Source organism: Lithobates pipiens, unplaced genomic scaffold, assembly GCF_037356315.1.
Source record: "Lithobates pipiens isolate NorthernLeopardFrog02 unplaced genomic scaffold, aLitPip1_a1.2 Scaffold_8, whole genome shotgun sequence".
NCBI lineage: Eukaryota > Metazoa > Chordata > Amphibia > Anura > Ranidae > Lithobates > Lithobates pipiens.
In genome coordinates this window covers 605,941,432-605,958,008 of record NW_027507903.1, presented here as the reverse complement: position 1 = coordinate 605,958,008, position 16,577 = coordinate 605,941,432, and the positions used below count along the sequence as shown (strand labels likewise).

At 45.3% G+C, this 16,577-nt stretch overlaps 1 protein-coding gene across 1 annotated transcript in view; it reads right to left on the bottom strand.

Annotated features, from left to right (window-relative positions):
* STAG3 (STAG3 cohesin complex component) overlaps positions 1-16,577 on the bottom strand; it is a 171,059-nt gene that overhangs the window by 20,568 nt on the left and 133,914 nt on the right. The window contains exons 26-29 of the mRNA XM_077470584.1: positions 16,427-16,528; positions 13,405-13,553; positions 9,673-9,795; positions 6,041-6,273 (exon numbers count right to left, since the gene is read on the bottom strand). Coding sequence (XP_077326710.1) covers positions 6,041-6,273; positions 9,673-9,795; positions 13,405-13,553; positions 16,427-16,528 — 607 coding nt within the window. The remainder of the gene's footprint in view (positions 1-6,040; positions 6,274-9,672; positions 9,796-13,404; positions 13,554-16,426; positions 16,529-16,577) is intronic.

Sequence of the window (16,577 nt, the reverse complement as noted above, 5' to 3'; positions counted from 1 at the left end):
ACGGTTTGTTTTTGAAAAGGGTTCTTTGCAATTTTGGGTCCGGTTTAGGTGCAAATTGAATTTGCACCTGAAAAAAATTAACAAATCTGCACCGGACTCTGGAATGCAAACCACAGCCGAACATGTGTGAACCCAGCCTTACAGCTGGCCAACGTGGCAGAATAGAAGGCCTGCTGTGATTTTAGAAAAATACCGCAGTAACACAACGTCTTCTAGATCACCATTTATTCTCACAGCGGCAAGGGAGTGCTGGCTAGATGAGCATCAAAGGTTCACGGGATGCCCTTTAAACAGACGCTGTCACTTCGACCTGTCTCTTTTTAACCGTTTGGGGACCATATAACTTATATACAGTGGCAAGGCGACTCTCCTGCGCCGGATCATGTACTAGGTGCGCGATCTGGCACTTCGCTTATACACAGCAGATGCCGATCAGCGGGTGCTGGCCAATGGATGACCGCCAGCACTCGCCGATCGTTGGGAAGACACACATGTAAACAAGGCAGATCTCTGTCCTGTCAGAGAGGGAAGTCATGGATTTTCTTTCCCCGCAAAGCAGGGAATAAAATCCATTACTTCCCTTAGTGAAAGCACCTCACATAGTACAACAAAACACTGGCTAGGCACACATTTATATTTATATAAATCTTCCGGAGGTCAAGTGGTTCTCCTTTGTTTTGTTTTTAATTAAGAAACGTTTTATTGAGGAATAAAACACAGAACAAAAAACAATACAGACAAGGTAATGCGAAGACTGCCTCACAAATACAATCGAGCATCCACAAACACAACATATGTCAATCAATAAGCACTCAAGTGGTTACCTTAAAGTGATTGTAAGGTCTCGTTTTTTTTCCTTTAAAAATAACAAGCATGTTATACTTACATGCTCTGTTGCAGTGGATTTGCACAGAACAGCCCAAATCCTCCTCTTCTCTGGTCCCTCTTCAGTGCTCCTGGCCCTTCCCTCCTGTTCAGTGTCCCCACAGCAAGCAGCTTGCTATGGGGGCACCCGAGCCAAGTCACAGCTCCTTGTGTTGATTCCGACACGGACCCCTGACCTGGCCCTGCCTCTTCTCTCCCCTGATTGGCTAGCTGACTTTGATTGACGCCGCTGCTGTGTCTCAGCCAATCAGGGAGGGAGAATCTTGGATGGCTGAGACATTCGTGGACATCACTGGACAGAGAGGGACCTCTGGTAAGTGTTAGGTGGGCCGAGAGGAGGCTGCTGCACACAGAAGGCTTTTTACCTAAATGCATAGAATGCATTAAGATAAAATAAAACCTTCTGCCTTTACCAAGCCTTTAATGCATTCCTTGCATTAAGGTAAAAAAGCTTCCACTTGCTGTTCCCTTCACCACCCCCTCACTTACCCTCTTTCAATCCAGCACTGTAAGTGGAGTAGCGCTTCTTACTCTCTCTGTGCTCACAGGATAGAATGAGAGCAGAGGGAACCATTGGCTCCTGCTACTGTCAGTCAAATCCTGTGAGGAGGGAGCGGGGGGCATTGCTGGGCATTGCTCACTTAGGATAAACGTCCACAAGTGTGCCCTCAAAGCTGCTGGTTGTATTGTTACAGCAACTGATAAAGACTCCCACACATGGGTCAGGACACACCCTGGACCTCATTTTCAAACAGAACATCGACGTCAACATACTCGACAACATAACTCTGCCATGGACGGATCATCACGCCATCAAATTCAAAATCACTACCAACATCACCAACGCAAAACGGAAACCTGTAACAACGCACTGGACCAGATCGCATAAAAAACTGTACTCCGAAGCCTTCAAAACCACTCTGTCCAAAAAAATATCTACAATAACCTTAAACCACTCTACGGAGGAAACACTCAACTCCCTGAACAAGGCATTACTGCAATCAGCAGACTCGGTAGCACCAAAACGCAGGGCTCTCATCAGGAAGAAAAATGCTGGATGGTTTAATAGCTCCCTCTCCGTACTAAAGCAAGAACGCAGAAGAGCGGAAAGAACATGGAGAAGAAATCCCACCGAGGAAAACCTATTTAACTACAAAGGTCTGACAGAGAATTATCGGAAAGCAATCTTCAAAGCCAAAAAGGACCACTTCTCATATACAATCTCAACGGCCGCAAACCAACCACGGGAACTGTTTAAACTGGTTAATCAATCAATGAATCCGGTGTGCCTAGAACCCCCAGAAAGCGAATCCCAGGATTACTGTGACAAACTGTCGGATTTTTTCATCGATAAAGTCAAAACCATCAGGGAAACAATTTGTCAGAAGAAAACATCCAACCTCAGCCAGCAAATACATAAAGAGGATGTCCGCACCAACATACCGCAACCGCCAAAATTTTCACTATCCCCAATTACCGTAGACACCGCAAAAAACATCATTAATAAACTGCGTGACAGTACCTCACCTATTGACATCATCCCCACAAAACTACTGAAAGAATGCTCCGACATCGTGGCTCCAACCATAACCCACCTCATAAACCGATCATTCCACGAAGGGATTGTTCCCAGCATCCTCAAACAAGGCATCGTCAAACCTCTACTCAAGAAACCAAACCTGGACCCTCAGGATCCAAACAACCGTAGGCCAATTACAAGCCTCAACACCATTTCTAAGATCATGGAGAAAGCTGTAGTACATCAGCTACAACTTCACCTGGATACTCACAAACTCCTGGACCCGCTGCAATCAGGCTTCCGCCCGGGTCATGGAACAGAAACAGCTCTCCTCAAGATTTGGGATGACGCCCTCGAAGCGGCAGATGACGGAGAGCCGTGTCTCCTTGTACTGCTAGACCTAAGTGCAGCGTTTGATACAGTAGATCACAATACTCTACTCGTCCGCCTCACAGAAGTAGCCGGAGTCCAAGACATAGATCTCCATTGGTTCGCGTCCTTCCTAGGAAATCGGTCACAGACAGTGAAACTAGGAAAATTCCTCTCCGAAACTCGGGCAGTCACCTGCGGAGTCCCTCAAGGCTCTCCGTTGTCACCCGTTCTCTTCAACATTTACATTCGCCCACTCCTTCAAATCATCAGATGCTCAGATCTCTGCTTCCACTCTTACGCTGACGACACGCAACTTTATTTCTGGATCAATGGAAAAAAAGATCACCAACAACAACTTGAAAACTGCCTCAAATCAATAGAGGACTGGATGACCACCAACTCCCTCCAGCTGAACCAATCAAAGACAGAGCTTCTTATCTTACACCAAAATCATAAGCCCGCAACCAAAACCTCCTGGTCTCCACCAACCGTCTTTGGGCAGACTATCTCCCCAAAGACCAAAGCGAAGAGTCTCGGGGTTATTTTAGACGCACAAATGTCAATGGATGCGCAAATAGGAGCAGTAGTCAGTCGATCTCACCATCTGCTGCGCATGCTTCGCAGACTCATCCCTTTTATCCCAAAGAATGACAAAGCAGTGGTAGTTGGAACAATCATTAATTCACGACTGGACTACGCAAACTCGCTTTACATAGGATTACCACAATATCAACTTGCGCGATTACAACTGATCCAAAACACAGCGGCAAGGCTGATAACAGGAAAAAAACCCTGGGAATCCATTTCTCCTTCACTGAGGAGCTTACATTGGCTAACCGTAAAAAATCGGATCACGTTCAAGACCCTTTGCCTCACCCACAAATGCGTGCATAGAGAAGCTCCACAATACCTAATGGAGAAAATAAATCATTACACACCAAACCGCAGTCTTCGATCAGCCAACAAAAACCTCCTCCTCGTGCCCAAAGCCCGGTATAAATCCAAGGGGGATCGGAGATTCGCTGTCCAAGGGCCTCGGCTATGGAATGCTCTACCAATCAACATCCGCCTGGAAGAAAATCACCTGGCTTTTAGGAAAAAACTCAAGACCTTCCTCTTTTAGCAGATGATCAAAGCTCGCCACAGCGCCTAGAGGCGATTCAGTTCGCATTGTGCGCTATATAAGTATTTCATTCATTCATTCATTCATTCATTGACACTTTGTATTGACAACCACAGCGGTTTGCAGAGGACAGTGGAATCGCGCTGGTTTTTCGCATCGCAAGAGTGTGAACCCAGGCTCAGACACGGAGAAGAGAGAGCTGAGAAGTCACATAAGTCACGTAAGTCACTGTGAAAACAGGTAGAAATCAGCTTTATTTATTTTTTTAACCACTTCAGCCCCAGAAGATTTAGCTGCTCAATGACCAGAGCATTTTTTGTGATACTGCGTCATTTTACCTGACAATTGTGCGGTCGTGCGATGCTGTGTACCCAAACAAAATTGATGTCCATTTTTTCCCACAAATAGAGCTTTCTTTTGGTGGTATTTGATTGCCTCTGCGTTTTAAAAATTTTTTTTGCAATATAAACAAAACAAAAAAAAGAGCGACAATTAAAAAAAAAAAAAAAAAAAAAAAACACAATATTTTGTACTTTTTGCTGTAATAAATATTTTTTATTTATTATTAATATTATTATTATTAAATGAATAATATTATTAATATTTATTGAAAAAATATTTTTTTTTAGTCAGTTTAGGCCGATACGTATTCTTCGACATATTTTTGGTAATAAAAATCGCAATAAGCGATTATTGATTGGTTTGCACAAAAGTTATTGCGCCTACAAAATAGGGGATAGATTTTTTTTTTTTACTAGTAATGGCGGCGATCTGCGTTTTTCTTATCGTGACTGCAACATTATAATTGACAATTACACAGTGATCGGTGCCTTTAAAAATGCACTGATTACTTTATAAATGTCACTGGCAGGGAAGGGGTCAACACTAGGGTGCGCTCAAGGGGTTAACTGTGTTCTCTGACTGTGTGTTCTAACTGTAGGGGGAGGGGACTGACTAGAGGGGGTGACAGTTGGTGGTTCCTAGCTGTTAGGAACTCACATACTCACATCTCATGATCTGTCTCTCCTCACAGAACAGAACAGGAATTTGTGTATTTACACACACACACACACACACACACACACATATCTCCCTGCTCTGCCTCTCGTGCCCGCGATCGCTCGAGGCCGGTGATCATCGCGACCATTGGTCATGAGCATCAGCACCCCTGCAGTGCAGCGGGTGCGTGCACGCGCCCGCTATCCCGCTTAAAGGAGCCGACATATAGCCAGTGGCTCGTGGGAACGCGCCAACCTGCCGGCGTATATGATGACAGCCGGTCGGCAAGCGGTTATTAAAGCACAGGCACTAGGCTAGGACACATGTTCTTATCCAACAATGGAAATGGTATAAACTTAACATAGTGGCCTAACAACAACTTTAAGCTTCTATTTAGCCTGGGACGTGTGTGTGTGTGTGTCCCAGAAAACAACGGGGCCATTCACAAAACGCTGCGCAACTCGCGCATGCCCAGTAGGAAACGGGCGGTGAAGCCGCAAGGCTCCACTGCCCGTTTCCCTTCGTTAAGATGGAGGTGCCGGCAGCCGATCCGATGGATGGATGGATGACAACATTGCGGGCTCGCTGCACAGATAAGTGTTCTTATTAAAAGTCAGCAGCTACAGTGTTTGTAGCTGCTGACTTTTAAAAAAAAAATCATGGCTGGAACACCGCTTTAATTATAAATTTTTTTTTTTTTACTAGTAATGACGGTGATCAGCGATTTTTAGTGGAACTAGGACATTGCGGCAGACAGATCGGACACTTTTTTGGGACCATTGACACTTATACATCGATCAGAGCCAATAATAGCCACTGATTACTGTATAAATGTCACTGGCAGGGAGTGATCAAAGGGCTTAACTGTGTTCCCTAGGGAGGCGTTTCTAAATGTGGGGGGGAGTGTACTGACAGGGAGTAGAGAGAGATTGTTGTTCCTGATTACTAGGAACAGCAAAGCTCTCTGAGGAGCCCATGGTCAGTGCGGCTGCCGGCCACGCACGTATGCTCTGGCGTCGCACTGCGCGCTTTCCTAGAGCTCTTAAAGCGACCGACGTATACCTTTGGTGATTTTCACAACCGTGCCAACCTGCCACAGTATAATGACGGCGGCTGGTTCGCAAGTGGTTCATACGTCATACCCTTGTCGGTTCTTCTCTTCTTTCTGTGCGGTGAGACCCTGGGCACTCTGGGTGACTTGCTGTCCTTTCCTCGACGGCCTCTTGCATGGCTGGGTGTGGTGGTTCCTGGTTCACCGTCAGTACTGAGAGATTTCTTATAGGCGTGAAGGGGAGCCCACATTTCACTGGCCTCATCTCTGTACTGCTGATCAGAAGGAATGCACTGCTTACAGGTCTCATCACAGTAGTTCAGGCTGAAAATGAAGAACGGATTAGACACGAATAACACGACGAACGAATGTATAAACAGAACATTTCACAAAGTGCCATTTGTAGATTGACCACACATGGCATAACAATAGGGTGGAAACACTTTTCTGTGAATAAAACATATTTGTCCTCCTTATTTAACCACTTCCATACTGGGCCTATTCTGGCACTCCTCTCCTACATGTAAAAATCATAATGTTTTTGCTCGAGAATCACTCAGAACCCCCAAACATTATATACATATTTTAGCAGACACCCTAGGGAATAAAATGGCGGTCATTGCAACTTTTTATCTTGCACGGTATTTGCACAACAATTTTTCAAACGTGTTTCTAAAAGAAAAACTGTTTCATGATTTAAAAAATAACACAACCGTTAAGTTAGCCCAATTTGTTTTATATACTGTGAAAGACGATGTTACGCCAAGTAAATAGATACCCAACATGTCATGCTTTAAAATTGTGCACACTCATGGAATGACGCCAAACTTTAGTACTTAAAAATCTCCATAGGCGACACTTAAATTTTTTTTACAGGTTATACGTTTAGATATACAGAGAAGTTCTAGTGCTAGAATTTTTGCTCGTGCTCTAACGCATGCGGCGATACCTTACATGTGTGGTTTGAATGGAGTTTACATATGTGGGCGGGACTAACGTATGCATTCGCTTCTGAGTGCGAGCTACCTGGGATGGGGAGTTAAAAAAAAAAATGTAATAATAATTTTACTTTCTTTTACAAGTTTTTTTTTTTTGATCACTTTTATTCCTATTACAAGGAATGTAAACATCCCTTGTAATGGGAATCATTCACGACAGGCCCTCTTTATGGAGAGATGTGGGGTCAATAATCTCTCCTCCAGGCTGGAAAGCATGAGATCGGAAAAAAAAAAAAAAAAAAAAAAAAAAAAACTAGAAAATCTCATGCTTAATAGCCACGATCGTGGCTTTGTTTACATCCGTGGCCCTGACGTGACATCATAACGTTGCTCCCGGGCCTCCAACGGTCATAGAGATGACTGGTGACCATCTGGTCACTGGAAATCTCTATGCTCGTCATCCGGTGGTGGTCGATTCTTTCTCCGGGTCACCGATGGCACGGGAGCCCTGAGAAGCACCGGATGGCGGCAGGCGGGGGGTGGAGAAGTCCCTTCTAGTCGCCTGTAAGAACGATCAAGTGGTGGAACTGCTACTATGATTGTTCTTATGGTGCACAGAATTGCCGGCTGAAAACAAAGATATCTGAATGATGCCTGTAGCTGCAGGCATCATTCAGATATTCCCACTGAAAGTCCAAGATGTCATATGACATCCTTGGGTGAGAAGTGGTTAAATGCTGGTACGAAGGTAAACATTTGAGTTTTTCTCATGTTACAGCTGTGCAGGCCTAAACCTGGAAAATAAAAGATCTTATAATACAGCCAGATTGTCTCCTTTTCTGCTTATTTCAAGCAACCAGCTTACAGTGAACCTGTGCTTTACCCAAGAAACAGAAAACTCCACACCAAAGTCTGGACAGACTGAATAGCATTGGTCACCTGCATCACTTTCTGAATCTGTGATATTGATGAGATAAAACCTAGTAGACTTCAGGGACAACATGTTCACCTGCTGCATTAATATACCCCATCCACTTTTAGGTGCCACTGTAATTATTACTCGCCTGTCAATAGCTAAAATGGTATGGCCAGGGCTGCTGTTAGAAACCACGGGCCCCATACAGCCAATCTGACAGAGCCCTAATGGTATGGCCAGGGCTGCTGTTAGAAAGCATGGGCCCCATACAGTGCCCTCCTCCAAATAAACACAATTTACCATGACTATCGCTCATTGTGTTCATTTAAGAATGGAAGGACCCTTTTCCCCACTGTCCATCCTGAAGGATCCTATTGTGTGATTGCAGCTGCAGGCAGGAAGGAGAGGAGAGAAGCCTGCAGCACTGCAGGGGTGGGGTAGGGGGGTGGTGGGGTGGTTTCACACTGGGGGGGGTCTAGTTAGGGTCACACTGGGGGGGGGGATGTTTCTGGAACCAATGCCCTGTATGGCTCTCTCTGCAGCAGCTGAAAGCCAGTGGGAAGGAGAGGAGAAGGAGCTGGCTTTTGGTTGGCGATCACCTTCCTTGCCTACATATGATTCACCCTACTGCCTGGGCCCAGTACAGGAGAAACTGAAGTACCCCCTTATCCATGGCCCTGGGTATGGCTGATCAGTGTATAAAAAGACCACCATACATTCTTTTAGCCATCATATCCTTAACACCCAACATCACGCCCTAAAAAAACCTAAGAGCATACTTGCATTATTGATGTCGAAAGTGTCTAATAAGTTCTTAATGTGGTGGTGCTATAATCACACTGCACCAAGAACAAATGGTTCAATGTAGTAGTAGGTTTGCAAAAGTGGACTTCTTAGGACTGAGTCTCAAGACTCTACTTACAAGCATTAAAAGGTAGGGTTGCCACCTGTCCAGGATTCACCCGGACAGTTCGGGTTTGGAATCTTGTGTCTGGGTTTCAGTCTGCCTGAAACCCGGACACATTATATAGACAGGGCTTTGGCTCCTCAAGTAACTGAGATACAGTGGAACCTTGGATTACGAGCATAACCCGCTCCAGGAGAATGCTTGTATTTCAAAACACCCGGATATCAAAGTGAGTTTCCCCATAGAAGTCAATGGAAACAAAGATAATTTGTTCCGCATTGACTTCTATTGCATGCAATACCGCATATGGCCACAGGTGGGGGGGGGGGGTGCCATAAATAATCGGGGACAGCTCGGCTGAACTCTGAAAGCCTCGGAAACACTCAGGAACTGAGTATTTCCAAGTGTTTCCAAGTGATTCTAAGTATTTCCAAATGGCTCCAAACAGTCCAAGTGTCACCGGTGCCCCCTGCACCTCTGGCCAAATGTGGTACTGCACACCCCATTAGCTTGAATTCTGCTTCTGCCGAGTCAGAATTTTAAAAAAAAAGTTGCTCGTCTTTCAAAACGCTCGTTAACCGCGTTACTCATTAACCAAGATTCCACTGTAGTCACACAAAAATCTGTTGCCATTCGGGAGCTGCGGGCCGCTGTCTGGGGGCAGGTTTGGCATTACTGGGGGGAGGGGGGGGGCATGATATCAGAAAGAGCAGTTTGGCCACACCCACTGTTTGCTCCTTGGGGCACCCAAAGGTGTTCCAGGTCTTTTATAATCCTATTGTGTATACTACGAAAACAAATGTGCCCTGTGCCGCTAAAGTGTTCGGGTTTGGATTGAAGAAAAGGTGGCAACCCTAATTCAAGGTATGGACTGCTAGAGGAAATGGCAGCGTTGGGGTAGGGAGAGGTCATTTGTGCAATGTGGATTTCCCCCAGTAAAGGTAAAGGTAAAGTTTACTCACAGAGCTTTTTTGTCCTGCTTAAGAAGTTTGGGTGAAAATTCGCTCAGCACATCAAGGAAGAGCAGGTTCTGGGAGGACCAGGCGGCGTCTGTGGAGGCTCGCAGAGAGAACTTAATACCCTCTCTAGAAAAAGAACATCAGAGAAAAGCATTGTGAGGGTATACAGCGGGTATAACATTATCAACTTTTTTATTTATTTTTTTTTTATTTTTTATCAAATCTGGTCCTGATGTGTTATAGAAATAAAGTACATCCAAAGCCATCTTATTTTATTGTTTTGAATAGAGTAGGGTATGGTCAAATGGCCATCTGTGTCCCATTCCATCAATTTCCCATTGCTTACTGCCATGTAGACACAACAGAAAGGTAGTGGAAAGCTCTCCAAAGTGAGGGGAATCGCTTCTAAGATCGTTGTCACTGGACTGCTGTTCCCACTGGAAGGTTTCTGCTCTAGTCCCCATAATCTGCTGCCATACACAAGCTGCGATTGCGGCCAGATCCCTGCTCCTCTCTTTCTTTCCTAACACACAGGCAAGGGGAGAGGAACCTTTAGCCCAGTGGATCACATCTAGTGCCAACCATACAGGGGTTGTGAAGGTGGATTCTCACAGTTGTGCGATGAGCTTGGTGTCATTCCCGACGCTTGTGATTGCATTGTGTGTCATTTTATCTTTGCTTTTCCACTTGCTGACCGGGCTGTAGCCGTCATTTGGCCGACCAGTTATAGGAGGGCGTCATATGATGTCCTATCATGATCGTGCCCACAACATGTCCTCCGGACACAGCTGATCACAGATCATGGTAGATAGCCAATCGGTGGTTCTTTACCATGTGATCAGCTGTGTCCAATCACAGCTGTTTACAGTGTAAATACAAGCCAGTTATCGGCATTCCTTTCCTCACACTGACAGCATAAGGAGAGGAGAGCCGATAATCGGCTTGTGCAAAAGGGACATGAACAATGATAATCAGGGCACTGATGATCAGTGACCTTATCAGTGCAGTCCCAACAGTGCCCACCAGTGCTGCCAATCAGTGGCTATCAGTGCTGCACTTCAGTGCCCATGAGTGTCTCCTCATTAGTGTCACCTATATGTGCTGCATTAGTGCCACCTACTTATTAATGCAACCTCATCAGTGCCCACTAGAGCTGCCTCATCAGTGCCCCTCAGTGAAGCCTCATCATCAGTGCACATCAGTGAAGGAGAATAATTACAGCTTTGCAAAATTTTATAACAAACTATGAAAAAGTTTTGTTTTTTTAGTCTTTTTTCATTTATCCCCCCCCCCCCCCCATCTAAAAACAGAAATGTTGCAGCCAACTGCAGTAAGCAATGTACAGGCTCAAGGCAGGAATCTAGGCCTCGAGTACTCATGGAACCTGGGCAGCTAGAGAACACTCAAGATAAGAAATTTGAGTGGCTGGGGGTGTCCATGCATCACTGCAGGAAGGCGGCAGAAATGCACTTGGGGGTCAAAGTTTTACATGGATCTCATAGCAGGAGCGAGGAGATGCTTCCTTAATGCTGGCCACACAGTGATGTGCAACATTCCACCCAATGGAATGACCATCACTCAGTCCCACAGCATTAATCCCTTCCACAGCAAGCTGGTGGGTGTAAATGGTTTCAAAATAGGCGCCAGGTGACTTAAAAATGAGGCAGCTCCTGGTGCCCAGACCAAACAGCCCACTCATAGAAGTCTTCAGAGACAGTACACAAAGCGCAATGGTGAACACAGAGGCGATACCAACAGCTCTAGACCTGGAAACGTCTTAAGGAGGTGCCCAGCGCCCAAGAGTCATTTTCAGGCTCACCCTGTAATGTTCAATCCAGTAAGGTTTGGTCACAGTAAAACCAAAAGACGACACAGAGGACAACTGTGACGGGTAGCTGTGAAAAAGCAAAGAGGCTTCCTGCAAATACATGGAGATGAATCTTGATGGTTAGGTAGGTAGGATAGAAAGGTTTTCCCAGCATGGACAATTTTTTTTTGGTTGTCAGTTTTCAATCCTCCTGTAGGTGGCAGCATAACCCAATGTTTTTTCAATTTCCTATGTCCCTCAAAAAGAGGTTTCATCATATCTACCTGGAGTTAAACTTATTAAGTGAGCATGTACTAAGACTGTGGAGCTTCCACAGGGCTGAGGACTCGCTTCCAGGTTACTGTTTAGGAACATTTCTGGATAGGAAATCTTTTCTTTTTTGAGTTCAGGTCCACTTTATTTATTTTTTCGCTGCAGATTGCAAAGTCTTTTACAAGACTTGTGTGTTGGTGTTCTTTTGATATAATTTTGGTGATCAATAAACAGCATTTGAATTTAGATCGATATGCAACGATTTCTTCTTCTAACTGGCAAAGTTGTCAGACAACCCCTACTCTCTGCTCTTTATTGATGTGTAGCAATAAATGGCAGGTGTGGTGAACTGTGTTAAAACAGTGTGAAGATGCGCACCAAATCAAACTCGCACACCACATCTGAGCCCTTTCACACTGGGACGGTGGGGGCGATAGCGGTAAAGCGCCGCTGTTTGGCCCCACTATTTCATGCGGGAGCTTTTAACCCCCTAGAAGGGGTTAAAAGCGCCCATGTAGCGCCGCTGCCCAAGTGCTTTGCAGGCGATTTTGGCAGCGCTGCCCATGCATTCCAAGGTGTGGGCAGGGGTGGTGGAGGTTGTATACACCGCTCGTAAAACCACCCCAAAGATGCTGCTTGCAGAACTTTTTCTAATGTTCTGCAAGTGCACCGCCCCAGTGTGAAAGAACTCAAGCTCTCACACTGGGGCTGCAGGAGAGGCGTTTTTCAGGTGCTATTTTTAGCCAAAAATGAATTGTTATCCCCCTAATCAAGTTCCTGGGCATGTTTCAATATTTTGCCTACAACACGTTTAAAGACTTATGCCCTGTACACACGGTCGGACATTCCGACCACAAAATCCGCCGGATACACACACGGAAAATCCGATCTTTCTGAACGAGGTGACGTCAAACACGTACGTCGGGACTATAAACAGTCCAGTAGCCAATAGCTGTCGTCTCTTAGTTTATTCTGAGCATGCGTGACACTTTGTCCGTTGGAATTGTCTACACACGATCGGAATTTAGATCCTGCTCTCAAACTTTGTGCGTCGGAAAATCCGACGGAAAAAAGTCAGATGGAGCCCACACACACGATTGGATTTTCCCGACAACATGATCCAATCGCACGTTTTCCATCGGAAAATCCGACAGCGTGTACAGGGCATTATGCCGCGTACACACGCTCAGAATTTCCAACAACAAATGTTCCATGTGAGCTTCCGACCGTGTGTAGGTTCCATCGGACATTTGTTGTTGGAACTTTCTGACAACAAAAATTTGAGAGCTGGATCTCAAATTTTCCGACAACAAAATCCGCTCGTAAACAAAAACGCTTGTAAATTCCGAGCGTGTGTACACAATTCCGACGCAATGAAGCAGAAGAGCCGCGGCTGGCTATTGAACTTCATTTTTCTTGACTCGTCGTACGTGTTGTACGTCACCGCGTTCTTGACATTCGGAATTTCCGACAACATTTGTGTGACCGTGTGTATGCAAGACAAGTTTGAGCCAACATTCGTCGGAAATAAATCCACAGTTTTGTTGTCGGAATATCCGATCGCGTGTACGCGGCATAAGATATGTTTGCTTGCTTAGAGTCTGGATTCTATCTAAGCACAAGGAAGTCAGTAAGCCTATAGCTGCCGCTCTCACTTGTGTAGAAGTATGATATCCTGTCGATTTCTCAATTGATCCGGCCCAAACAGAAGAGCAAATCGTCTTGCAAGATCACGAATCTCAAGGAAAGAAGGTGCAAAGCGACTGTCGGGAGAATCATCCTCTAAAAGAAACCCTGTATAGGACTGTGAAAAAATAAATGTTTAGTACAAACCGCTCTTTTCAAATTTAAATGGCATTTTTTTCCTTAACTACCTAATTGTTAAACAGAATGAATAAAAAAATGTTTTAGTAAGACAATCCTGTAATTTTTATTTTTTTTCTGGTTTCCTCTTTAACAACCTGATTGGTTATTCTGTATCTGTGCTTCAGTTTTAGAGATGAAAGGTTCGTTTTTAAGTGGGCTGATCCTGTAATTAAAAGGTGTTTATAATTGATCTGTGGTAAGCTTTAAAAGAAGCTCCACAAAATCCTTTGCCGCAAATCACCTTTGGGAATGTTTCCGCAGCTACGGCATTATCTCCTGAACGAGGTAGCTGAGTAGCACACAGCCTCAGTCTGTTCATGAACTGTCAGATCCGAGACAGTTCATTAAATTGTCCTGTGCTGAGAAGTCTATTTCCCAGAGCTGCTTAGGGCGCAAAAGGACTTTGTGAACAGATGGCCTTGCAGATGTTGCCATGTAAAACCTGCTGCATGATATCCATCCAGTCTGTATGGTTATCTAACACTCTACACTGACATTAAACTAGGGCTGCAACGATTAAATAAATAAAATCGCTAATAATCGATAATGAAAATTGCATGTTTCTGTGGGGGCAAGGGGTTAAAGGTGGTGAGAAAGCAACAACGCTGCCTGCTTTAACCCCTTGTTTGCTGCACTGCACAAAGTTGCAGGGCATTTGAAGAGCGGTCGTCTTCACTTGAATGGGTCATGCTTGGCAGGGGCTACACTCACCAACCATGACAGGGCATATAACTCATGATATGTGTACACCCCTGGCCACTGCAGCTAAAGAGGGTGCAGTTGGGCAGGGGTGATAATAACATGTCTTAACTATGGGGGTTTTACCACCCCCCCAAGCTAAAAATGTAATCGAATCCATTTCTGAGCCCCTTTCACACTGACGAGCTGCAGTTTACCTGCACCCCTGGTGCAGCACAGTACATCTGCAACCGCCCCGGGTTAGCTACACTTTGCCATAGACTTCTATTTTTATCTTGGAATTAAAAAAAAAGCTGTGCTATAAATTATATGCAATTAAGTCCATAGAACCCACAAGGTGCCAGGAAAGTAGATATGAATGCTGTAACCACTGGTTGTAAACACTGCCGTGTACATGCATAAAACTTCAAAATGGTTCCCCATTGAAAATGTCCATTTGATGACGAAACGCGTCTAGGGGAAGGCATGTAGTGACATCACCACACCGTTCGCTTACGAGGACAGGCTCCGTTTATGTATGCCGGCCGGCATTTGCTTTTATGCGCATTTTACAACTATATGACTGTAAGTGCAACTTTTAATTAATACATTTATCAAGTATTGAACATACTACACCATGGCAGTCCTTCTCTCTTTTATGAGTAACCTATGAGAGTACATGGACATTGGGACGGATGTAGTATACAGATCTACTCGGTTTATATCTGTGTTGTGGACATCTGCAAGCTTAAAGCGGGAGTCCGCCGGGACTCCGCCGGGACCCCGCGTTTTTTTTTTTTTTTTTTTTAAAAGCCAGCCGCTACAAATACTGCAGCTGCTGACTTTTAAAATAAGGACACTTACCCGCCCAGCGCGCCCGCGATGTCGGCACCCGAAGCCGATCTCTAGATCGTCTCTCGGGTGCTGCCGCCGCCATCTTGGGTATGGGAATCAGGAAATAGAGACTTTCGGCTTCATTTCCCGGTTCCCTACTACGCATGCGCGAGTCGCGCTGCGCAATAAGGACGGTCCCCGCTGCCTCTGGGATCTGTGCGTTTCCCAGCAGGCAGCGGGGCACTTGCGGAAAGGGGCGTAATCTACGCCCCTTTCCGCAGAGAGCTATCCCGGAAGTGGGTGCAGATAACTGTACTGTACAGGTATCTGTACCCCCCCTCCCCCCTGAAAGGTGCCAATTGTGGCGCCGGAGGGGGGGAGGGTTCCGATGAGCGGAAGGTCCACTTTAGGGTGGACCTCCGCTTTAAAGGCCCAGGCTGGGTTAAGCCAACCATCTTTAATGCTTGCCATTTGGTAAGCACAATCTATATCTATGGTGGATGGGAACTTATTGAAGTTTTATGCATGTACATGGCGGTGTTTACAACCAGTGGTTATACCATTTATATCTACTTTCCTGGCAACCTTGTGGGTTCTATGGACTTAATTGCATATAATTTATAGCGCAGTTTTTTTTTATTCCATTTACTTCTTGTGTTATCGCACTATATGCTGCTGCCGTTTTGCATTTTGTTTGTTTATTTTGCCAGCGTAGTTACACCCCTGCTTTTCTATTACAGTATATCTTGTAGGTGTGGGGCATTTTCTGAAAAAGTGCACCAAAACTCCTGCATTCAGAAAGTGCACCAAACTCGCAGGATATAATAGAAGTCTAGCAAACCCGCAGAAAAGCTGCTGGTACACTGCATCTATGATGTGGGTAAACCGCGGCACATCAGTGTGAAAGCAGCCCTATACTGTTATGTTATATAGTTACATAGTAGGTAGGGTCGAAAAAGACACAAGTCCAACCTATGTGTGTGATTTGCTTCACACTGACCTGAAGATCTTTTCTTTCCTGCTGCTGGCACCACTCTGGAGACCGCTAGCCGGGATAAGAGATGGAGTGTAGTTGGTATCACTCTGCATGGGACAGGAGCTGGCACTACAGAGGAGGCATCAGCTTTCACGGCTCTTGTTTCCTACTACCGCTCTAACTTTACCCCTCTGCAATGCACGCTGTTTGAATCTCTGGGATGACGGGTCATCAAGCCCTGACCATGATCTACCAGTCACGTGACCGTGATCTACTGGTTGCTGACCCCCCGCATTAAGAGATACATTAAAGATAGACCATACCTGGGTCAGACTCAGAAGGATGGTCCTGGTGCTCTCCTCCTTGCTCACTGAACGGGATCTGTGAAGGGTTTCCTTAATGATGTCCCCATAGTGAACATAATACTGAAAGGAAGGAAAGATTTTGTGTGGAACGTTAAAGTGGAACTTTAGT